General features: G+C 42.9%; 1 protein-coding gene across 1 annotated transcript in view; it reads left to right on the top strand.

Annotated features, from left to right (window-relative positions):
• The window catches only part of LOC147727726 (alpha-2-macroglobulin-like), a 1118600-nt gene that overhangs the window by 521635 nt on the left and 572134 nt on the right, over positions 1 to 24831 (top strand). Inside the window, exon 16 of the mRNA XM_086961723.1 lies at positions 22679 to 22849. Within this exon, the coding sequence (XP_086817849.1) occupies positions 22679 to 22849 (171 nt within the window). The remainder of the gene's footprint in view (positions 1 to 22678; positions 22850 to 24831) is intronic.

Here is a 24831-nt window from a genome sequence, read left to right as displayed (position 1 = left end):
ACCAGACAGCCCCAAGCAAACTCTGTCTGTGACAAAAACTTTGGAATGGCATGAAGGCACTGATCATATGCGCTCCGAAGCCGTACTAATGCCAACCTGCACTGTAAAAATTTTACTATCTCAAATAAGGTGTTTGGGTGGGCTGCCCAGTTATTTGAGGGCTCATCGTGCATTCTTCCTGCACCTGTTATGACGTTGCACTCATGGCCTTTTGTCATCTTTAGCCAGCCAGGGTTAAAGCTCCAGGCTTCCTCAAACCCTTGTAAGGGAGAGGAATTGCCCGGACATGGACCTCCTCATCTTAAAAGGTGGCTCTTTCCCCATGCAGTTCGGGTGTGGCTTTTGAGGAAGAGGACCTGTGATTAATGTTATCCTTGACGCTTATTGTACGTGTAATAGGGTACCGCCAATAGCTTTGTACGTTTCGGGTATGGAATTATCCGCCAATCTTTTGGTTGAAAAGTTAACAAACTGCTTTTGCTCACCTGTCAGTGTTTTTTTTTTTACCAGCCACGGATGTATTTTTTTTATTTGGTTTGAAAGCTTTATTGAATCAATAGGATATAAAAAACAACAAGGTGACATCAGTAGGAACAAAATGAGTAGGAAAAAATAGGAAATGAAAATGAATATTAAACTACTGGTGACACAAAGAAAATCCAAGCATTTTCTAATTTTTAAGGTGGGGGGAAGGGAAGAAGGGAAGGGAAGAGAGGGAATAAAAACCATTTTAACAGCAATCATATATATATATATGTAAGTATAAGAATAAACAATTATCGGCAAGGAAAAGCAAAAACAAGTGCACAATAATTAAAAGCAGAAGTATAATTATAGCGTACGTGAAAAACCTGAACTATGAAATTTAAGGACCGAAACTGCAGGCAGAAGTACATATGTGCAAGGGGGCTTAAAATTGTCAGAGGAAAGTGGAGTATAACCTTTGTTGACAGACTTATCTAAATACAAAGTAAGGGGTAACCAATATAGCTCAACATTGCGAGGAGGTTTACAAGAGGAGGCAAAGGCAACATCGAGTCTGTGGGAGTTACAGAGGAGATTCCACCAACCACTAATAGAGAGATTTGTAAGGGACTTCGAGTTGGAGGCAATTTGTTGAAAAGCGTGGGCCAGCATGAGATCAAGGAGACCCAATGAGTGTGGAGGAAGATCCAAAGAGTCTGTAAGACTTCCTAGAAAGATAAGGGAATTAGAATAGGGAACAGAGAGTGTAAAGATGTGTGAAATGCGAGACCAAACTTGTTTCCAGAAAACTTGAACAGAGGGACAAAGGAAAAAAAGATGAAAGAGATCAGCTTCAGGGGTATTGCATGTCCAGCAGTTATGTGCAACCCATTGAACAGACCCTCCTAAAGATAGAAAACCAGATAGCAGCTTTGACTGCAGCTTCAAAAACCCAAAAGGGGACGGGTCCTGGTCAAATAGTGGTGCAAAAATCTAATACCAAAACCACCAAGGAAGGGGCGCAAGCCACAAAACCGGCCACCGTAGTGTCATCCGTACAACAAAAGCCCCCTGCCACAGTGGTGAAGAAGGGTCCTGTTACAATAAAAACTCCAGCTCCCCCTATAACCCAGGCGCCCATTCAAGCTAAGCCACCAGGGGTACAAAATACTAACCCTAGGTCCAGGGGGAGGGGTGGACACCCTATTCACCTACCACCAGAAGCAAGTTCATATGTGGTGATTATGACCGGGGTTCCTGAGCTGAGCACAAACATGGAAGAACCAGGCTGGTCTCTAAAAAACAAAGTATTGCACTGGTTGTCTAGCAACAGACCTCTACCACCGTATTCAGCTAGTAGAGTTTCAATGGTTCGCAGGGTCCCTTGGATAGGCAAAGAGCCGAAACGAATCCGGGGAGACTGCGTCATTGTCAACTTTGATGACCCACTCACAGGTGAGCACATCTGCTCATGGGGTATGCAAGCAACAAATGATGGGATAGATACTAAAAGACTCTCCTACTTCTACCCGCCAACACCTCGATATAATGAAGGACCAGAGTGGAACTGGACCCAAGTAGGAGATTGGGACAGGAGAAGAGATTGGGTTGACTGGCCAGGTTATGGAGGCAGAGATGTTGCTCCCCCTTTGGGATGGAGAGGCATTCCACTTGCAAATAGATTCGACTGCCTAGAAATGGTGGATTTACCACCAGTGTGTAATAGTCAGGATAGTACATGTCTCTCGCTCTTGGATTCTAAATCCTTGCAACCAGCTTTACGCTCCTCAAAATCGTTTCTTACAAACGGTATCTCTGATACGATGACAGAACCTAGATTATTAATAGCATCCTCTCCCGTAGAAACAACCTCTGAACCATCAATGTCCTCAGACGTAATAATATTTACCGAGCTACCTGGTAATACTAGGAAGGTAGCTCTCTTAAGACCAATAGACCCAGATTTACTGCTAGAGAACCCTATTACCTGTGATGTCCACTCTGAATTACATTCCACTGTTTTGGAATCACACTCACAACCACGGCCAGGTACTTTAGCTTCCAATGCCCCCTCTAACATAAGTGATCCGGTAAACCCTACTCAGATCCTTTCTGTTTTATTTTGGAACGTAGCAGGCCTCTGCTCCAAGATAAACCACAAACCCTGGCTAGACACAGTAAATGCACACCAAATAGTATGTTTGCAGGAATCCTGGGCCACCGAGCCTATACACATTCAGGGTTACAAAACATACTATGTTCCAGCTAGTCCTAGAACTCATGGTAGACCCAAGGGAGGTCTAGTAGTATACATATAAAATAATTTACCATCCATGAACATAACTGTTCTTCTTACCAGCGAGAATTTTCAAATCATAATGGCCTCATTTAATAAGTGCACGTTGCATTTTTTTGTCAACTTCTACAACAACCTCCAGCCCGTCGAATGTGTTAAAACTCTAATTGAAATTACATCCTTTATAAAAGAACAACGAAGCAAGTACACCTCTCTTACCTGCTATGTGATTTGGGGGGGGATTTTAATGTTCCTCTGTGCAATAACCACAAGAATGGTATCTGTGGCCTTCAAGCCGAAAACGGTTGCTCCCTGACCCATTTTACACATACGAATTTAGGTAATACCCTGAATGAGTGTCTTTTCTCATTGGAGTTGGAATACGCGAATGACCTTGTGGATCCACCCGTTGAATTTCTTCCAACATTTCACGGAAGGGGTCTGTCAAGTCTCATTGACTATATACTATGCTCCCAGATACTAAAGGGTCAACTGCAATCTTTTAAAACAGGTTCAGATATTAGTAGCGATCACTTTCCTAATAGTGTCACCCTGTCAATTAACACTGCTCTACCTCAGCTTACCAGGGTCAGCTTATTAAACCAACAAACATTGTCCATGGATAAAGTAAACAGCTTTTCCGTAAAATGGTCCAAAGTCGACCCAGAAGTAATTACCGGCAAAGTGATATCTAAAGCCCTTCCATGGATGAATAATTGTTTGGCTGTAGATTCCTCACCCCATTTGATTATAGCTAGTTTTCTGGAAATTAATAAAATTATACGGGCAGAATTATTTCGTCAGCATAAATCCCTGAAACAGGAATCCAAAGGTTCGGTTTAACTCAACTTGTCGTAAAGCTTTAACCGACCTAAAAAGAGCCCTCCACAATCAAGACAGAGACACTGCCGAGATAGTTAAACTTAGAAAGGTTTACAAATTGGCACAGCACAACCGTAAAAAGGAAATAAAGAAAAATCTTTGGGCCCAATTACATGAGAGCTGCCTACGTAAAGACAACTCCCTGTTTTGGCGCACGGTCAAATCACCCTTTTTGGTAGATGCCACCTCTTCCCAACACCTAGATGTGGCAGTGACGGCTGACGAGTGGGTGGCTCACTTTTCAAAGATATTTGGTGGCCCCTCCGCCGATACTACAACTGAGGTTCAGATGGAAAGTGAATGTATCGGGGACCAAATATTTCCAATTGACCTTCATTTTGATTATAATGAGGTCATCAACTCGCTATCAGCTTCTAAAACTGGTAAGGCCCCCGGTCCGGATGGGGTTCCACTAGATATCTTTGTAAGTAATATGGAACTCTTGTCACCCCTCGTCACCCAGGTAATAGCAGCTGTCACGAAGATAGGCCTAATAGATTCTTGGTCTTCTTCTATCCTGCTCCCAATCTTTAAGAAGAGCGAACGCAATAATCCAGCCTGTTACAGGCCCATTTCCCTCCTGGACTCCCTGGGGAAAGTCGCTGGTCGGCTGATCTTGGAACATCTCCAGGACTGGGCGTCTGTGAACAACATCCTGACAGATCTCCAATATGGATTTCAGGAGGGACTTGGTACTGTTGAGCAGGCATTGAACCTAACCCTTCTGATAGGTAAATACGTAGGGGCAAAAAGAGGTAACCTGTACCTAGTTTACGTCGATCTCAGCGCAGCATTTGACTGTGTGATACACTCAAGGCTGTGGTCCATTCTCAGTGAATTGGGGGTAGACCCTCTGTCTTGGCAGGGTTTTTGGCTCTATTTAGCAGTGATATAGACTTTAATCTTGCTCACATCTAGGATAGGTATTCTTAGCTTGTGTTGGCCCTTTTAAGCCTTTTTTTTCCCAGACCTAGAAGAGGATAGCTGCTTAATATGATGATAGATCCCTTATTCTTGACTCTAACCTGTCTATTGCCTATTGGCTTTGACATACTTGACACATTGGTATGGTTTATGTAGGTATTCTGACAGAGCTAAGGGGTATTTCATCCCTTTCAGGCCTACAGGCCTAGAACTAGAGGGACTCCATCTTGAGGGAGCTGAGAGGCTTTTTAGAGTAAAGGTAAAGTTTATAGTTAAAGCTGTTGTTCGCCCTAAGCGAACCGGAGAGAACCGGCCAGAGCTGAATCTAATCAGGAATTGTTCCCGGGCTCAGGTCTCTAGACGAAACAAGCAGACTGGTCACTGTGGGAGCGTCTAGCGCAAGGAGCCTGGTGCATGGGATTGGTGGGAGGAAGCTGCTGGCTGGAACTTTCCATGAGGAAACAGCATTCTATATCAGTGAAGTGGAGGTGGCGGAGCCAAGCAGTCGAGTGGAGTTGGCAGAGCGGAGAGGAGTCAGGCTGGAGTGGTAGAAGAGTGAGGAGCTGTTGGAGTAGGAGAGAGAAAGAGGGTACAAGCTAGAGAGAGCTGAATTGAATTGAAGGAGCAGAGAGTGTTGGTAGAGTTGGAGGAGTGGAATTGCAAGAGTAGAAGAGACAGGACATGCTTGGAACAGAGAGAAGACAAACAGACAGTCAGTGAGCTGGAACTGAAGGAAGCAGTCAGAAGCAGTTACTTATCAGGAGGAGGTGTGAATAGCTGGAGTCTGAAGTAATGCCTTTTAGAAGAGACGGAGGAGAGATCGTGGACTAACCTGTGGGAGCAGCTGGAGTTAATTGGACATTGGCGCAGAGACAGTCAAAACAGAGTGAACAAGCTAGTGGAATGAAAAGCATCAGAGCGGCAGAAACCATTAGATTGAATCTGGAAGGTGGAGACAGTTCGTGGGGGAGAGGAGTCCAGTGCAAAGTGATCAGCGCAGAGGTGTATCCAAGAGTGCAGGAGAGAGAGAGAGAGTCTGAGATGAGCCAAGGCACAGACGAGAGAGGAACCCAGATGACAGCTAGAACAAGACTTCACACTAATCAGGTGATATTGATCCTGTCATATTAGTTTACTTCACACTTGCATCTTAATCTTGTCTTTATTCCCTAGGCTATTGTATTGCTAATCCTTTTCCTTGCAGCGGTGTGTTCTATCTATAGTTTTTGTACAACACAGATCTGTGTAGGTGTCTATATTGTTCTAATAAAGAAACCCCCAGTTTGTAGTAAACTGAAATGTGCCTTGTATTCTTGTTCAATCCAGGTAAATGTATCTCCTAGGTGGTTGTTGTTTATATGAATGGATGAGTAACCCCAATCAGGTAAGTGGTGATCACATAAATAGGGAGCGAGTGGACCTTTGATGCCAAGAATAAGAGGTACATTATATTAATTGGCTAACTCCTAATATTGTAGTAGCAAGCCCTTAGTGAATAGAGAGAGAGAGAGACTTCCCAACATATAACTGAAGGTGTTCATAGGAATGTGGTCGTCGTTGATATACGGCGTTAGTGAGAGCGTTGGGGTGGATTACCAGCGCGTATACCCACAGGATTGTGGCTTGTGTAAGTGAGAGCGCTGGGGAGGATTACCAGCGTGGAGGTTTGCCGGATTGCGAACCGTTTGGAAAAAAGGGAGAGCACTGGGGCTGCAGACCCACGTGTGTAGACACGCCAGATTGTGTGTCATATCTGCCCCAGGGTAGATTAGTCTGGGTCTGAGTGGCCGCGAGACTATAAGGTATGAGTGTAGTGTAGGGCATGGATATCCTTAGTAATCAGTGAGTATTCTTAGTATCCCTATAGATTTAGTGGTGTTTCTGATAATATGAGCTTGTATATTGCGAGTTCCCCATCCTCAGGTAGGTACCCAGGTGCCTGGATAGATGGTCCTGAGGAGGGATGTGGTTACGTTCTGGCTGGGTTGGAGGGGCCCCTAGGGGCTGATCCCATCTAATCAGAAAACGCGGCCATGACACCCTCCTCTGATTCAATTTCTCCGCGAACTCTACTCCGATGCTACTGCTTGCGTGAGATATGGGATTGTCGGTGAACTATCTCCATCCTTTTCAGTAAATAAAGGAGTTAGACAGGGCTGTGTCCTGGCCCCTTTCTTATTTAATCTTTACACCAACGGGCTGGAACCGGCCATGTTAGTAGGGAGCCAGGACCTTCCATCTATTAATCACCGCCCTATTCCCGCGCTGCTTTACGCGGACGACTCTGTAATTTTAGCAAGAACACTAATTCAGTTACAAAGACAGTTGGACAAATACTGCCAGTTTATGCTTTCCTTGGGGTTGAAAGTAAATAAAAATAAAACCTTTGTTATGCACATCGGCCCCAAGGCGAAGAACCCAAAACCTGTCTTCATAGAACAAGTTAGATTGGAACGCACCAGGGAATATCCCTATTTAGGAATTTTAATGGACGACCGATTATCCTGGAAACAAGCCATAATAAGTAAAAAGTTACTCTTTTAGAGAGCAACTTCAGCTCTTGTTTCCTTCTCGAGAAAACTGGGCAAACCTGCCCCAGCCGAGTTGCTCAAAATCTACCACGCCAAATGCCATAGCGTAGCAACTTACGGCGCAGGGGTTTGGGGTTACGCTCTTGTAGATAACTTACAAAAGGTTCAAAACGGGTTTTTAAAATACATTTTGGCACTTCCCCAAAGTGCCCCAATATACGGTTGCCACATTGAGCTGGGCATCGATTACCTGACAGATAACATCAGATGCCAGCCGATCCTTTTGTGGCACCGTATTTGGACTAAAACGCAATGTCACTTAACCCGTTCACTAATAACCGACTGCTTATCCCTGGCAAATTGGAGCAAAATTCCTTGGTTACTATACGTCTTCAATTTCCTCAAGGATTTGAACTGTACATCTTACTTCTCTGAGCCCACCACAATGTTAGACATCACCAGGAAAGACCTAAAAAATCTCTGCCTAATCCATCTCAGAGATTTGCGTCTTTCCCTATAAGTAATTAAACCATCTAATGTGCAGATCCTAACGGTCCAGTCAGCTCCTGGTATTCAACCATACCTAACTTTTTTCTTAACCAACCACGAAAAATATGTTTTGACTAGGTTTCGATTTATTTCTTTTTTTCGCCTTGTTACTTTCCCCAATGAATTTGACTGGTCGCATGATTTAATGAAATGCCCATGTGACGGAATATCATCCCAGTGCACAATGCATGTAACTTTGTTCTGCAGATTTTATGAGCACCCCCGCAAGCGCTGGATTATCCCCCTCCTTCAAGAAATGGGCCTGAGAACCTGCCGGCCCGCTTATTTGGCCCTGCAGTTACTAGATTCCCAATACGCTGCTAAGTGTGTAGCCTGTTTTTTAAAATCATGTTTAAAAATCTGCTATAAAGTTTGAGCTTCTGTTTACATGATTTCATGCTCCCTTGTACAGCATTTTAATGAATTTTTTTTACTAAAGGTTTTTAAATGCTTAACAGTTTTTATCTGTATCAAAATATCGTGAATTTAACATGTATTGCAATATTTTATGTACTTTTTATGGTTTTGTTATGTGATAACCGAATAAAAGTTTTGATACGACACGAATAGGGAACAGAGAGTGTAAAGATGTGTGAAATGCGAGACCAAACTTGTTTCCAGAAAACTTGAACAGAGGGACAAAGGAAGAAAAGATGAAAGAGATCAGCTTCAGGGGTATTGCATGTCCAGCAGTTAGAGGAGGAAGAAGAAAGGAAACGAGACAGGGAAAGAGGAGAAAGATAGAGTCTATGGTAGAAGAAAAAGATGGACTGAGTAAGGGATGTAGAGCGAGAGATCTTCAAAGTTTTAGTCCATAATTTATCCCAGAGAGAGATAGACAAGGAACAAGCCAACTCCTTCTCCCAGGATAATTCTATCTTAGATTTGGGGCGGTCAGGATTAGGAGCAGAGAAGAAACGATAGATAAGAGAGGCTTTAGGAACAGTGGAGAGTATGGAAAGAAGAGGGGAAGAGGGGGGAGTTATTTCTGAAGAAGGGAGAGAATAATAGCGATCAAGGACAATTTCCATAAGGATATAATATTTCTGTGCAAATGAACGAGGACAGTGAAACTGCAACTGAAATTGAGGAAAGGAGCAAGGTGAAGAGCCATCAAAGAGATGATGAACCCAAATAATACCTTTCGATCTCCAAGAGGACCAGGAAATGGGTCTATTATGCAAAAGGATAAGCGAGTTGTACCAAATAGGTAAAAGTAGAAAAGACTCACGAGAGATGATCAATGGGGAAAGTAAAGGCTTCAAAAGAGAAGAAGTATATTTGAACAGAGGAGGGATAGTATAAGGAGACTTAGAAGTAAAGCGAAGAACATCTTGAAATGAAAAGGGTAATAATTAAGAACGTTCAACATGAAGCCAAACAGGAGAAAAAGGGGATAACTCAGATGATAGCCATCGGGAAGCTTGACGAAGAGAGAAGGATTTATGATAGAGTTGAAAGTTTGGAAAATTAATTCCTCCATTTGATTTAGGCTTGCGAAGAGTCGCTAAAGATATACGAGGTTTTTTCTGTTTCCACAGAAATTTGGATATAATAAAGTCAATGCGATGAAAGTAAGTGGCTGGGATGTGGACAGGAAGCATAGAGAGTAAGTAAATCAGAATAACTGCGATCATCATCTTGACAGAGTCTAGACGACCCCACCAGGAAAGAAAGAGAGGATTCCAAGAGGATAGCAAACGTTCAATTCTAGAGATGAATGCTTTCATATTAAGTTTGATAGAGGAGGAGATAGAATTAGTGAAAAGAGCTCCAAGATACTTTATCTTATGACTATTCCAAGCGAAGCCTGTGGAGGTAAAGAAGTGTGGGAGACAATATTTAGTCAAGGGAAGAATTTCAGTCTTGTTGGAATTGATTTTATATCCTGAGACAAGAGAAAACTTCTCAAACTCAGCTAACAAAGAGGGGACAGAAGAAACTGGATCAGAAATAAATAAAAGAATATCATCAGCATAAGCAGATAACTTGAGTTGATGATCTCCATATGGAAAACCAGAAGTCAAAGAATTGTTACGAATAGAGGACAGAAAGGGCTCAAGAGCTGAAATAAAAAGAAGTGGGGAAAGAGGGCATCTTTGACGAACTCCACGTTGTAGTGTGAAAGATGAAGTGAGCTGACCATTTACCAGGACTGAAGCTTTGGGAGTAGAGTAAATTAAAGAAATAAATGAATTAAATTTGGGACCGAAACCATGCCATTTTAGGGAAGCAAGTAGGAAAGACCAGTCAACTCTATCAAAGGCTTTTTCAGCATCTACAGAGATGGCTGCCAGGGGGATAGAAAGAGATGAGGCTTTATTTAAAACATTGAGGTACAATCTGGAATTATCCGATGTAAGACGACCTTTAACAAATCTGCATTGTTCCTTCCCAATGAGGGATGACATGAAGGGATCAAGACGTAGGGCTAACAGTTTGGCATACAGTTTATAGTCAACATTAACTAAAGAGATATGGCGGTAATTTTTACAGAATTTCGGATCGCGACCTTCCTTAGGGATAAGACAGATAGTGGCATCTTGAAAGGAACCTTGGGCAAGACCAGTAGAGCAAAAAGACTGAAAGAGAGAGAGAAGTTTGGGCAAAAGAAGATCAGAAAAGTGTAAATAAAATTCAACCGGAAAACCATCGGGACCTGGAGTTTTCCCTTTGGTAAGGGAAGACAATGCAGTGGAAAGTTCATGTAGAGTAAAATCTGTTTCGATGTCTGAGAAGTGAAGTTGGGATGTATCAGGTTTAGGCAAATTATCGAAGTAGGATTGAAGAAGAGTAGGTGAAGGGGGATTTTCGGGAGTAAACAAGGATTCATAAAAAGATTGAAATTGGTTCAAAATATCCTTATCGGTGTGCAGGAGAACATTAGAAGAAGAATATATGGAGTCTAGGAAAGTACGTTCTTTCCGCGACTTGAGGTAATTAGCAAGTAATTTACCCGATTTGTTACGACCCCCATAGTAGCGAGCGCTGCTACGGAGAAGAAAGGAAGAGGCCGAGTCAGTGGTGATTTTTTTTTTTTTTTTAATTTTTGGAAACCTTTATTGTGCAACATAAGCTTACAAGTACGGGCCCACAACCTTTCAGGCCGGCCGCGAAATCAAGTGGTAGCACAATAGGCAAAAACAATACAGCTCAGCAGTCCCTGAGATAAGGAGCAGCAATTATCCGAAACTTCACATACTGGAAAGAGGGAGGACCACTGAGAATAGGATAAATGAGGTTAATTTTAAAAGTTATAGGTAAGAAGGATCAGACGCAGTCACTTCATCGATAACACATGGCGGGCAATGATCCCAGCGGATTAGCAGCAAACTAAGCAATAATTAGAGGATCATCAGAAGAACTTGAGGATAATAACAAACAGTAGAATACATACTGGTCAGTACCCGCCCCATGAACGTGGAACATCTTGACTAACGTTAGTGGAGAGACCAACAGCAGAATCAATAAGCAGCGCTACACCTAACCACCAAACTGACCCAAAGGAAAAAGGAAAGAGTAAGAAGAGTCAAGGAAGAAAGAAGAAAAATAAGGCCCATAGAACCAAGACGAAACAAAAGACCCACCCCCAAACCCCCACCCAGCACGCATGCAGAGGCTACGGCCTACCCCCCCCCCCCCCCCCTAGCAGTGTGCCTGTCGCCCAAAAACCGAGTCCCGAAATATAGACTCAGAGAAGAGAAAAAGGAAAGGAAAAAGGAAAACATAAAAAACAGTGGAGGAGGAGGACCATCAAAAATATAATCTCGGCCGCCAACCCCTGGACTCCGCAACCGATAAGACACCAACAGTCAATTCAAGCAATGTCCCGCTTATCCCACTTAGTCCCAGCATTACAAGCAGTAGCAATCCAAGAAACGCCCTTAGCCCTGTCCCAGGCGATCAATTTGGTCAATGGAGTCCAACAGTCCAGCCGGCACCACGGATGAAGGAGGCGCCCAAGATGGCCAACACAGAATGGAAGGTCTTCCACCAAAGTCCACGAAAACCGTTGCTGCTTGGCCGAGAGTGGTACAAAGAGGATCAAGACAAAGCAACAATCCATCGGGAGCAGTAGGCCAGAGCAAAGACACCAGCTCCTGAAAGGGGTGAAGAGTCACGCCGCCAGAACACAAAGAAGACGGCAAACATGGCGTCCAATGACGATGCACCAACCATTGTATGAAACCACAAACACCAGACATCTTATGGGCCACCGCGGTCAGCACCCCAGCTGAATCAGGAGCGCGATCAGCCAACGCCTCCATATGTACCTGGGCAGGCAGTGTACTGTGGTCTGATGTAGAGTGTGGCGTAGTGTGCAGCATTTGGGGGCAATCACGGCCACCAGGAGAAAGAACGTTGAGCCTGCTTCCCAGATCTCGGGCATTGTCGCAAAAAGCAGTTCTTACAGCCTCCAAAACACTCAAAACATCACGGATCCCCAGCGGTGTCTCAGGGAAGGAGGATGCAACAGTGTCCGTCACCCAAGGCTCACGGACGTTTAGCAGTTCTGGAAACAGGTCGCCATTTTCACTCACCGACCATGAACCACTCCGATGATCTGCTAAGCACCGCCGGGCCAGAGACGTAGGGGCAGCCGATCGCATTGCAGCACCGGCTGATTGGATTCCAGCGAGCATCCGGACCCCCATTCGCGATCTGAGGACTCCAATGCCGGGTACTCAATGCGCGATGCAGAAGATGGCGACCGTCACAAGACAGGGGCAACAAAGAAGCTGTCCGGGCCACTTTCAAGCCGGGAAGGATACCATGCATTCCCCCCGGGCACAATGTATCCAAGCACACAAAATCGCTGAGCCGGATGTAGCGCTGCAGCGAGAAGCACAGCATGACAGTGTCCCGCCGCCCTATCGACTCCGCCTCCTCTGCTGTGGCCGCTGTTGTTGTGGCCGCGACCGGCCGTCCCCACAAACAAAGACTCGCTGTCGATCCCACGAAGAGCCGGGAAAGAAGCAAGGACGCCTCGCCGCCGCTACCAGTCGGAATGAGACGGGGAACACACCATTGTGCTCAGGATCGTTTCCCCCATTCACTCGCTGGGTTGAAATGCAGGATAAAGGACAGGATAATGAGGTAAAACGCGAAGGTCGGCGGAGCCGAGAGTCTAGGCGGCCATCGCGGCTGCAGGCTAGGCTCCTCCTCAGTGGTGAGTTTGTTGAAGGCAATTTTAGCTTGAAGGAGTTCAGAAGGCATATGTTTGGGGGAGGAAGTATAAAAGCGATGTTCCAAGTATTTAATGTGTGCTAAAGCAACAGTACGTTTATGGAGAAATTTCTTTTTTTTCTTAGAAACAAAGTCAATAATGAATCCCCGGCCTGTAGCTTTGAAAGAATCCCATAAAATATGTGGAGAGAGGTGAGGGTCAGAGTTGAGTTGAAAGAATTCAGTAGTAAAAGAGCGGAAGGATGTGGAGAAATTAGGGTCAGTTAGTAAGGAAGAATTAAAACGCCAACGAGATGATTTAGGAAGAGGAGGAAGGAGGTCAAAATCTTTAACAATAGGAGAATGGTCAGAAATGACAATTGGTTCGATAGAGGAAGATAAAAGATTTTGGGATAGAGAAGAGGAGAGAAAAATATAGTCTAGACGAGAGAAGGAAGCATGTGGGGGAGAGAAGAAAGAAAAATCTAAAGTGTCTGGATGAGTGAGTCTCCAAGAGTCAACAAGGTGGGCCTGTGCAATAGTATCCAAGAACTGTTTATGGGGCTTATGTGGGGTGAAGCGTACAGAGGACTTACGATCCAAGAAGGGATCAATTACCTGATCACAATTGCCACCTAGAAGGAAGCAATCATCTTTATATTGGATGCATTTGGAAGTGATTGTGGGCCAAACGGAAGAATCAAAGTGCGTGGGACCATAAACATTAAACAAGGTAATAGGAATTGCATTGATAAGTAATTGAGCTAATACCCAACGACCTTCATCGTCTTTTTCTTCTAGTACAATCTTGCATTTGAGTCGTTTGTGGATCAAAATGGCAACTCCATTCTTTTTATGGGGGGCCAGAGAAAATAACACAGTACCAACCCATTGTCTTTTCAACTTTAAAGATTCAACATCAGAGAGGTGGGTCTCTTGGATAAGAGCAATGTCAGGATGTAAGAGGAGAGGTGAGATAGTACTTTCTGCCGCTTAATAGGATTATTAAAACCTTTCACATTCCATGAAACAACTTTAAATCTTGAAACAGATTAAACAATTCAAATTTGAAAAGTGCAAATATACAGTAATAGTGAAGAAACCAAGTATAGAAAGGCCGGAAGTAAGAAAGTATGAGAAAAGAATACGGGAACGGGGGAAAGGAGGGGAGAAAGGAAAGGAAGAAAAACTAGAGCGAGAAAAGGGAGAGAGAAAACAGAGAAGACAGTGCAAATCCATACTGCCAGATTCATGAAGCTTAATTGCGCTCGCAAAGGGCCAGATTCTCAGAATCTGGCCCTTTGCGAGCACAATTTTTGCATTTGGGATTCATCATCCCAAATGCAAAAATCGGTAATAGCGAATTTGCTAATTTGCGAGGAATTACATTTAAGGAATCTCTATTTGAGATTCCTTAAATGCAATTCATCATCCATTTTCAAATTGCGAAATCGCAATTTCGGGCCGCTATTTACCGCGAGGTCGAACCTCTTGGTAAATAGCGAAAACGTAGAAAAATGCTTTTAAAAGCATTTTTCTAAGTTGCATGTTGCACACACACATGTCCTTTGGACATGTGTGTGCGCAACACCAATGTAGATTACCTTTCAGGGGTGCTACAGGGTGTCCTTTGGACACCCCTAGCACCCTTGAAATCGCATCCTTATTTGCGATTAGCAAATTGCTAATCGCAAATAAGGAATAACTCCCCATTCATTCCTATGGGCCTTTAGGAATGTGTAGGAATCGCAATTTATTTAGCGATTCCTACATGAATCCCGTTTTGCGAGTCTGTAATAGCGATTCCTTATGAATCGCTAATACAGACTCGCAAAACGGGTCTTTGATGAACCTTGCAGATAAGGATGACTGCAAAAATTATACCTGAAAATGAATACAAAGAGGGATGTGGGAAAGTGGTGACGCGTAACAAAACGAAGCAGAAACAAGACCGCACCGAGACCTCACAAAACTAGGTAGGGATGACATAGGATGAAGGGGATAGTCGGTAAGGTACAATTCTGCAATGGAAGGAAACAAAAAACAATTAATAAGAAGGTCAGATTGAACAAAACTGAATATAAGATAAGATACAAATAATGTAAAAGAACATAAAATACAAGGAAGCGGAATATAAAGCAGAAATAAACACTACAGCATACTAGAGGAAATAAATAAAGGGAGAAAGAACAAGAAGCATAACAAACATGAAGTACATAAGCACACGAAAAAGCAGATCAACTAGAAGGTAGAGGCAGGAAAATAGTAAACCAGTTAGCCACTATTCGAAGGGAAGGACTCCATTCCTTCACCACTCTGCAGGAGGAGGAAGTTTCGAAGTTCACCAGGCTCTTGAAAGGTCCAAATCTTATTGTGATGAGTCACTCTGAAGGTGCAGGGATGAAACAAACCATAGCGTGCTCCCATGGAGCGCAAAGAGGGGCGAAGGGAAAGAAATTCCTTACGTCTAGAGGCATTTGCATTAGATACATCTTGGGTTAGAAATACACGTTGACCTTGCCAGGATACTTGTTGTTTGGCTCTAGCTGCAGAAAGAATGGATAGAAGATCCGTAAATTTCAAAAAAAGGATGATGACACCCCGAGGTTTTGTTGATGTAGTTGTACGCGGTCCAAGTCTATGAGCCCTTTGGATGCTGATGCTCGTAGAGGATGGCATGTCCAAAGGTTTTGGAAGAAAAGAGGTGAAAAAAGTGACTGGGTCATCCCCCTCAAGAGATTCTGGTAAACCATAAATATGAAGTTTATTCCTTCTATTTCGATTTTCCAAATCCTCTGTATGATGTTGAAGTGAAAGCACAGTCTTTTCCAAGGAAGTGATGCGTTGTGTGTTAGATTGGACCTCAGGGAGTTGTTGTTCAAGTGAGGAAATGCGAGCATCCATGGTCTCCCACTTATCTTTTAAAAGTTGCATGTCTTTACTGGTTCCCTCAACGAATGGTCGTAACGCCTGGATTTCTTCTAAAATCAAATCTATGGAGGATGAGGAGGAAGATTTATCCGGCGAAGGAGGATCTTGTTTTAGTCGTTTGGAGAAGAAGACGCCGGGGGTGAGGATTTATTTGAAGAGGTCTGCAATTGTGAGGCTCGCTGAGAAGTAGTGGTCGCCATCTTGAGAGTCTGTGAGGGAGCGAGCCAATCCGTGGGAGAATTTAGAGGAGTCTTCACAGAGGAAGGAAAAATGAATTTAGGCTTGCGTAACTTGACCATACAAGAAAGTCCAGTATTAATGATAACACGAAAAGAAGGTGTATAGAGAACACTCCGTCTATTGAAAGTTAGTCAAGTACCGTTATCAGAGGCAGGAATAGGAACTGAACAGAGAACTCCACAAAGAAAATAAGCTGTGCTCATGGACTTACGAAAAATCACTGAGAGACACAACTGCCTTGAGGAACATTGTAGAGTTCAGAGCATGGAGGGACCATCCATGACATGGAAAGTGGCAGAAGGCGTAAAATGGCTTGAGTGCATTTCATAAGGTGCAGAAGAAAACAACATGGAATGCACAGTGGTCCAATACAATATAAATGTTGGGAGGCTTCTAATAGGCAGGCACACTGTAGCAAGCGTAGAGATGCAAAAGTAGAAATACTGCTATATATATAAAAAGAGAGTTCATCGTAAGGAATGTTCATATATTAAACAGAGAAGCAAATGTTGTACACTCCAGTATGCAACAGACATTTCGTAGGCCAGGAAGAAAAGACGTTGTGCTGAAGGAGGGTGTAGCGCGAACAAAACGTGCTCAAAATGGCGGCTTCCTGACAGGCGACAAGCGCATTTTGAGTAAAAGGTTGAAATTAGGACATATTACAAGCAGCAGGAATCTGTTCGGCGCTTACCGCAATGTCCGCGAAGTGATTGAGGAAGAGAGCGGAGAGCCAACGCTGAAGAGGATAGAGAAACGGAGAAGTCCGTTGGTGCTGCGGTAGCGCAAAATGGCGGCGTCCCAAAGCGCGCGTTTTCAAGTACGCGACAGGCGCATTGCGAATTACAATGGAAAACCGGCTTATAAGGGGCCATAAAAGAGATGTAGGTGCTCACCGCCGGTTCCGGTGCCAGATGCTGTAGGCTGCTGCGAAAACAGGTCCCTTCACATCGGGAAAACTGTTCAGATAGTCTTTGATGCGGCGGAGCTCCGCAACTAGCCGGCCATCTTGCACGGCGTCCAAGCCACGCCCCCCCAGGGATGTATTTTGAAGTCCAGTCAGGAAAAACGCTGAAATCCGACAACAACAAATGGCTCTAATATGTCACTTTTTAAAATGTTTTTAGGCATGTGGTAGAGCAGCCCAACATGTCTGAAAGTCCATTGAAAAAGCAGTATGACAGGGTCAATGCTGGCCATGTCATAGTTTTTTTTAAACTTTCATCCATGCTATACACCAGCCGAACTGCTGTACAGCATTCCAAAACGAACATTGACATTGTCCTACGCCTACTCATGGTAACCAATGGCACACCCTTGACAGGAGAGCAAGTATAGGAGAGAGGAATTTCCTTAATGACCCTCTCAGGTTCACCCAAATGTTGGGGTCATAATCTGAAAAAAAGATGTATGCCATTGTTGGTTACTGTCTTTGGGGAAGAGCACCATCAGACTGCATGAGTCACAGACAGTTCTTGTGAAGAGCCCATCTCCCTGGCCAAAAAGCAAAAAAAACACAGGGTAGCCTTCTGTTTTGTTGATAGAATGGCTCCATTCGTATCTCTGAAAGAACATGCTGTTTCAGCAATTGACCACCTTTTCAACCAATGGAAATAGGACACTGTGTTAGGGCCATTCTGATTGGCTGGTAGCTGCGAATAAGAATAACTGTTAGCAACCAAAGCCTACCATCAGCACTTTTTGGCACTTTTTTTTTCAAGGATACACCAACAGCCTGAGCAAAGGCATCAATCTGTTTTCAGCGATAACAAACACATATTTTTCTAGTCTGCCTATGAGGCAAATGGTGCTCTGCAACAGTGACGACTGGGAGGTGAGAAGGGGGGGGACACAAATAAATACATAAATAATATAGACTTACTTCCTGGCTTACAGCGCAACGTCCTCCTCCCTTCCGTGTCTTCTTGAACCTCCAGAACAGGAAACTGCACTACTTAATACTGGTGCTGCTCTCACAGTCACAGCATGAGAGAAGCACCAGGATTGGAGGAAGTAGCCTCGCTCAGCGCTCTCAAGAGCACTGGAGGCCTATGCTTTCTGGAATCTGGCTGTCTAAGACAGCTAGGTTAGAGAAGTTTAAAATGCATATGTATGGCTGACTGTCCCAAAACAGCCCACCAAAGAGACATGCACATTTTAAAGCGCACAGCCCCCTGCTGCTGCTGCCATTCGTCAGCACTGGCCTGCCTCGTCCTGACAGTTCAGGACGGGTTGCTGAAAAATAAAATGGTAATAAATAAACGTTATTTCTATTTTTACTTTTCAGCTATGGAGCTCAAATGGAGGAGCTGCATCTGCTCTGCAAGTGTACAAGAGAAAGGCCAATTATGCAAATTGACATTTTTTTTGCCCAACCTTAATAGCAGTAAGATGAAAACATTAAATCAGATCTTAGGTCAAATATTTGTATAGGAATAAATCATGTACAACTACTCGCAAGTCTAAGGAAAGAAACTTAAGCCACGACCTGTTCCTTTATAAATTGTAGCTGATTACTCCATTACCTACCTGGAAGCAAAACATCGATTAGCAGTAAACACTTTAATAGATTAACACAGTTACCCTCCAACCTTACTCTACAAACCTTGCTTACCCTTCTGGTCTCTTCACCGACCACAGGTAGCTCTTTGCTCTACTGTTTACTCAGTAGTAACTTCAATTCCATTTACATGCGGATAGTATCTGGCTTCTCAGAGCTACTCGTAGTCTCAGAAATAAGGAAGCACAACAGCAGACAATCATCACCTGATGGAGGCATATTTACTCCTGGATGACCACTATTGTTAAAATCGCATCAATCTACACTTGAAAAGCTCTGAAAGTGGAATTCTGAAAGCACCAGCCTTCCTTTACCATGCACAGGTGTATGGAAAGAGCCATGACTCCAGCTCACAAAGTCGAAATTCTTGGTTTTATTTCTATAATAAGCTATGCTGGTGTCTTGCAGAAAGAAGCACACATTTCAAAGACTACTAAACCAAACAGCCACGCTTTGGCAATCAGACCATGTCACACCAGCACTGAAAGATCTCCACTGGTCCTCAGCAAACCAGAGTTTTAAAGTCAAGATGTTGTCTACTGTATTGTAAGTATGGCTACAGATGTCCCCCCTTTGAACTGTGAATCACGCCCTCGAACCTGGTAAAACTACATGAATCCCACCGCCCAAATCCACCTTCGAGAAATATACTGGAAAAAACATCTAAGTACAGAGCAATCTGCGCCTTCATCTGAGAAACTAAATCAGCTCCAACCTGTTTTGCCCACTCCTTCAGAGTCTCAATAACCAAATGAAAACAAGCAATTTAAAGATAAATAGCCCATGGAACATTCCTGTCCCTATGGTAGCAAGAAAGCTCTGTGAGTGTTATGCTTGCTGCCAATATCTGCATTGACCTGAAGGTCAAGATCTCGAATCTTCTAGTAAACGGAGCACAGCTAAATAACAACACTTTGAAATATCAGATGTCCTGTGTGAAGCAATACAAACAATTTGCACATATAGCATTTTTGAGTAAAATTTACTAGCCAAGTTTTCACATACTTCTAGATGTCCACAGCTTACTGCCATTACATTCGCTTTGCAAGTACCTCTAGCTTCTGGACGCTCATCAACCAAATTTAGAGATTTCTGTCTACCTGGAGGGAATCTTTGGAACAAAAGTGCATCCACTGCATTGGCTTGATGCCGAATGGTCCACCATGTTTTTTGGCCTGCTCAGCATTTAATGCTGCTTTTTAGAATTGAGGGTTGTTGGTTTCTGTAATGCAAAGTAACAAAGGCTTTGAGATGAAAGGAGTTTTTCCTCCCCTGGTCTGCTATACCTCACATGGCGTGCTGGGACTAAGAAAGTCAGTAGCCCCCTCCTGTTTAGAGCAGGGCTATCACCACTACGAACTATTGGTTTTTGGGCTGGCAGCCCCCCGGGGCAAGGGCTTTAGCAAGGGCTCCACCCATAGAACCCTGGCAGTTTTCCCATCTCTAAATTGTGTGGGAAAATTGCAAGGTTTGTCAGAGTGGGGATTTGCCAGTTAATGGCGGTGTTCTTTCCCTTTCGAACTATATTTAATCCACAAGTAGGTGTTTTACAAGTATAGCTGCTAAACCATGCAAACCAAAGGATACCCTAAATCTTATGCATATTGGTTACTTTACATGTTATTCTTCAGATGCAGGTGAGTCATCATTCCTGGCAGGACAAGGTAGATAAGCTTCATAGTTACACCAGGCTGAAACCACAGGGCTTCTAAGCGAATCTTATAGTGATTGGATCAAGGTAAAATTCCTGAATTACAGACAGGGAATACTATCGGTCCTAAAGTACCATCCTGTATGGAAAAGGCGGGAAGCACAAGATAACTGTTGGCTATGCGACCAAGGTCAGGAAGATATTCACATCCTCTGCTTATGCATCACCCTTCTGGAGAACTGGCGGGAGCTACTATGAAGATCATGGAATGATCGCTGTATAGGGTCTTGCAGAGAGGCAGTGATGGCCTGCTGTGATCCATCGAACATTAGGATGAACTGTGCAATGTTGAAATTCCTTCAGAGATTTAACAAAAAGATCGATGGCAAGGGTCTAAGCAGTGGAAGGGGAGGGAGGAGACCATTTTAAAACACAGCTTAAACACAGTTAAAAACTTAAAGACCACAGCCTAAAGCTTTATGTCGGCATTAGTCTTGGAAGTAACCTTATCCCTCCCAACCACGTTCATCTCATTACAAAGGGGGCTAAAAACCAACTGGGCTGATGGTAATATGTAAAGGGCTCCTTGTCACACTTTTCCTCACTCCACTCCTTACCTTAATAGGCACTACTAGTGGAAAAATCTCGGATTTTAAATACGAGAACCCGCTGGCTGTTATCCCAGGATGCGAACCCAAGCCTTTCCCCTTAATCATTACTGGTATGAGGGCATAACTATGCTGGGAAATGTACTTAAGATCTCAAAACTGCTGAACTTGCACTTTACATAGATTACACCCATTGCACTTTACTTACCCTGCCCCCAGATGCCACACCAATCTTCCGCCACCTAAAATCATTGCCTGTACATAGGTATTACTAGACAGTAAAGCCCCATGGCCTCCACATTGCTGCATCTGCACTTTATAAAACACTGTGCTTTACTTTCTGCTCCTGCAATTTATGGTTACACAGAGTACAACAACTACCAGGTAGTGTAATCCGCAGTCCTTCAGGGAAGGGTGGTCAAGCTCTGAACATTGTCCTCATTTAAGGGCGCTCATTATCGATAAGGCAAATTTATTTTAAGCTATAGGGCAGGAAGTGAGCCCCCATCTTAAATATAACTTTGATTAAAATGAATTTAATGCTTTTTAGTGAGGGTGAAGATAATGCTTTTTGTGGAATGACGATGGCACTACTTACATATTCTATGTATCCTTTTAATATACTTCATGATATATTTTATGGTCTTTTATTGTGTACTGCATTGCAACGGTTTTAATAATCGAGCAATAAAGAAGATTTGATTTGAGGTAGATAAACTGTTTTTCAATGTATCTTTAGCATAAAGTGCAAATTCATCGCCACCAAATTTCTAGTGGTGTTTATGACTATCGTGATGATGATAGATCATGTGGTTTGCCAGTCATAAAACAGCTTGGTTGAAGAATGCACCTTATTCTGTGTGGGTCAATGTCTTTTTTAATTTGCTCATCTCTAAGATGTTTTAGTGAGAACAATTCTCCATCCACTGGTTCAGTTCTTGATCTACTGTCGGGTAGGAAAAGACCCGTCGATTTGAACTCTCTAGTGATCTGCAAACCAGTGTGAGATACTGGCAGAGGGGGCATATATCGTGAGACTATGCAGGTGTTTTTTCAGGTAGATCGGAAAAAGTCATACAGGGGGATAGCTAACCAGAGCAAAGAAATGTGTCACTCATTTGGACATGGGGAGGTGTGAAGACGAAGAAAATCAATACATTGTTGTCGTATTCACAAACGATTTTCGGAGAATTTGAAAGAGATGAGGATTTAATTAACTTGACTGTCATTGTAAAGTGACGATATAAAATTTCGTGCAGAAAATAAAATTCTGTTTGTTGTGACTAAATATACATGGTATATAAAAATATTTCTCACGTATATTGAGAACTGAATACATTTTAATGTACAGATTGTTTTATAATGGAAGTATACTTATGAATTAAAAACAATGTTTGCGTCTTTTCTTTTGATGAATGTCAATATGTCGAATTTCAGTAGTGGACCGGAGGTACTCTTCCTATAAATACATTGACTGACATTTAATTCTGCAGTGATTCAACAATAAAAGCATAGCTGTAGATTCAGTGCATGTTTACAGTGGGTTATCTATAGCACCAATCTGTAAGCCCTTCACAGACCGGGCGCAGTCAAACCAAACTTTTGCCACACTTCTATGGCATGATGCTTAGAAAGTTTGGAATTCTTTAACATTTCATGACACACATAATTAAAATGTTTTTGACCTCATAATCAAGGTCGGGATTATGAAATCAGCTATTTTCAATGTTTTGCCACATTGGCACCATGATTGACTTTAAGTTACTGGTGAGTTGACACTCAAAAAAGAGATATCCGAGTAAAAATAGGAGTCATCTCATATTTTGTGCAAGGTTCTAAGACAATAACAGTCACACATGCCTTTTTCTTCTGCAGGTGTACGATCTGATCCCTGTGCCAGTGCTCAGCGGCTACTATCATGACTACCTTAACCTGGAGGAAGCAAGGGATGACCCCTGTATTCCGGCTCAGCCCATCGTAATCAACGGCATCTACTACATGCCAACTTATCCAGTTCATTCCGACGATGCTTACCAACCTCTGAAAGTAAGATGAGACTTTCCTTTTACTATCAAACTTTCTGACCAGCAGCATTCTGTGACTGCGAGTCTTGTAAGGCGTCTCTCTTCCCCATATTCTTGCACCATCCTTAGACATGCCCTGAGAGTTGGCCTACAGAGGCGTGAAACACAGACACAAATTTTCTGCCAATTGATAACACCTACGCAAGTCACACTTTCTCCTTTTCTCCCCCTCCACCAGTAATAGGTTTGATTATGTGTAAGCGGGTAATACCAGTGCAGCAGATAACAGGAGATGCATCAGGACTATCCCTGCTATAGTAAGTCAACAGGAATACCACTGGTCCCAAGTGTTCAACCTGCCATTTCATCTGCTTAAAGTGGGTAAAATGTCCAGGGGAAAATCCGCCCACAAATGAAAGATTACACGTGGATTATAGTGTGGAAACACTTATCCCATATGTTATTCCCCATTCCATAAATACCCATAGGGGATCAACTTGTTATGCCACAGTAAAACGGGGGTCCGATATTTCTGACAGCCCGAGTATCAGTAATGCTGCTTGTGGCACTAGCGCCCAGGAATACCAGACTACTTTTAATGGGCCCCATAGTGATCAGGAAGGATTGGCACAAATTCATGGAACCTTGGTATAGCATTAAAATGCAGCTGATGGTCTCTGTATTATGCAATTTATTTTCCCTGACTTTGTATATTTCTCTTTTCTTTTGCTGTCTTTCAGTTGAGGCATATGTTTTAGAACACTCCAAGCCTCTAGAGACTTTCATTGGTACTGATTTTAGTCAAGTCAAGAGATACTTTATTTCGGCCTCACAAGACCTTAAAAGCACAGATAAAACATTTAAAATTCAGTACAATTGATAATTATAAACAGTTCTTATCTATATATATAATAAAAACGAAAGTATGTCTGTCTGTTTGTCCTTTATGCATTAATACACCATTCATCCGATCGGCATGACACTTTGGGAAGTTGTTGAGTACACTCCCGCAAACGTTTCTGGCCAAAAAAAAAAAAAAAAATGTTAAAAGTTGTTGAGTACACTCCCGCAAAGGTTTCTGGCAAAAAAAAAGAAAAGAAAAATGTGTTCAATATCGGCCCCCCCAGGCCCCCAGGACCCTCATAATCTTTCCAATACTGAATGTTTACAGTTTCCGATGCGACTCGCTTTTGCAATGACCATCAACAAAGCACAAGGACAATAGTTGCAAGTGTGTGGACTAGATTTGGAGAATCCGTGCTTCTCACTTGGACAACTGTATGTGGCCAGCCCACGCATCGGAAAACATTCTGATTTATTCGGGTACGCACCAGACGGAAAAACAAAAGATACTGCGTATCCACGAGCACTCGCATAAATAAACAGAATTAAAACAACACTTTAAAATGTTTTCCATATTAAAAAGAATAAGTTTCAATAAAAATGACACATTGTAAATTAAAAGTTAGCATAACAAGTTTCCTTAAATTTCCTTTCTTCTGAGATCGCAGCAACGCGCAACGGGTAAGCTAGTCTATATATATAAAAATGAAAGTATGTCTGTTTGTCCTTTATGTATTACTACGCCATTCATCCGATCGCCATGAAAATTTGAGAAGTTGTTGAGTACACTCCCGTGAAGGTTTCTGACAAAAATAAAAATAAAAAAAATAAATGTGTTAAATATCAGACCCCCGGCACCCAAGGGCCCTCATAATCTTTCCAATACTGAAAGTTTACAGTTTACGGTGCGACTCGCTTTTGCAATGACCATCAACTAAGCACAAGAACAATCGCTGCAAGTGTGTGGACTAGATTTGGAGAATCCTTGCTTCTCACATGGACAACTGTATGTGGCCAGCTCACGCGTCGGAAAACCTTCTGATTTATTCGTGTACGCACCAGACGGAAAAAACAAAAAAAAACGCGTATCCACAAGCACTCGAATAAATAAACATAATTAAAACAACACTTTAAAATGTTTTCCATATTAAAATGAATAAG

The sequence above is a fragment of the Lissotriton vulgaris genome, chromosome 3_1 (genome assembly GCF_964263255.1).
Source record: "Lissotriton vulgaris chromosome 3_1, aLisVul1.2, whole genome shotgun sequence".
Taxonomy (NCBI): Eukaryota; Metazoa; Chordata; class Amphibia; order Caudata; family Salamandridae; genus Lissotriton; species Lissotriton vulgaris.
The sequence above is the reverse complement of the archived record's forward strand: the minus strand, read 5'-3'. Positions and strand labels throughout refer to the sequence as shown.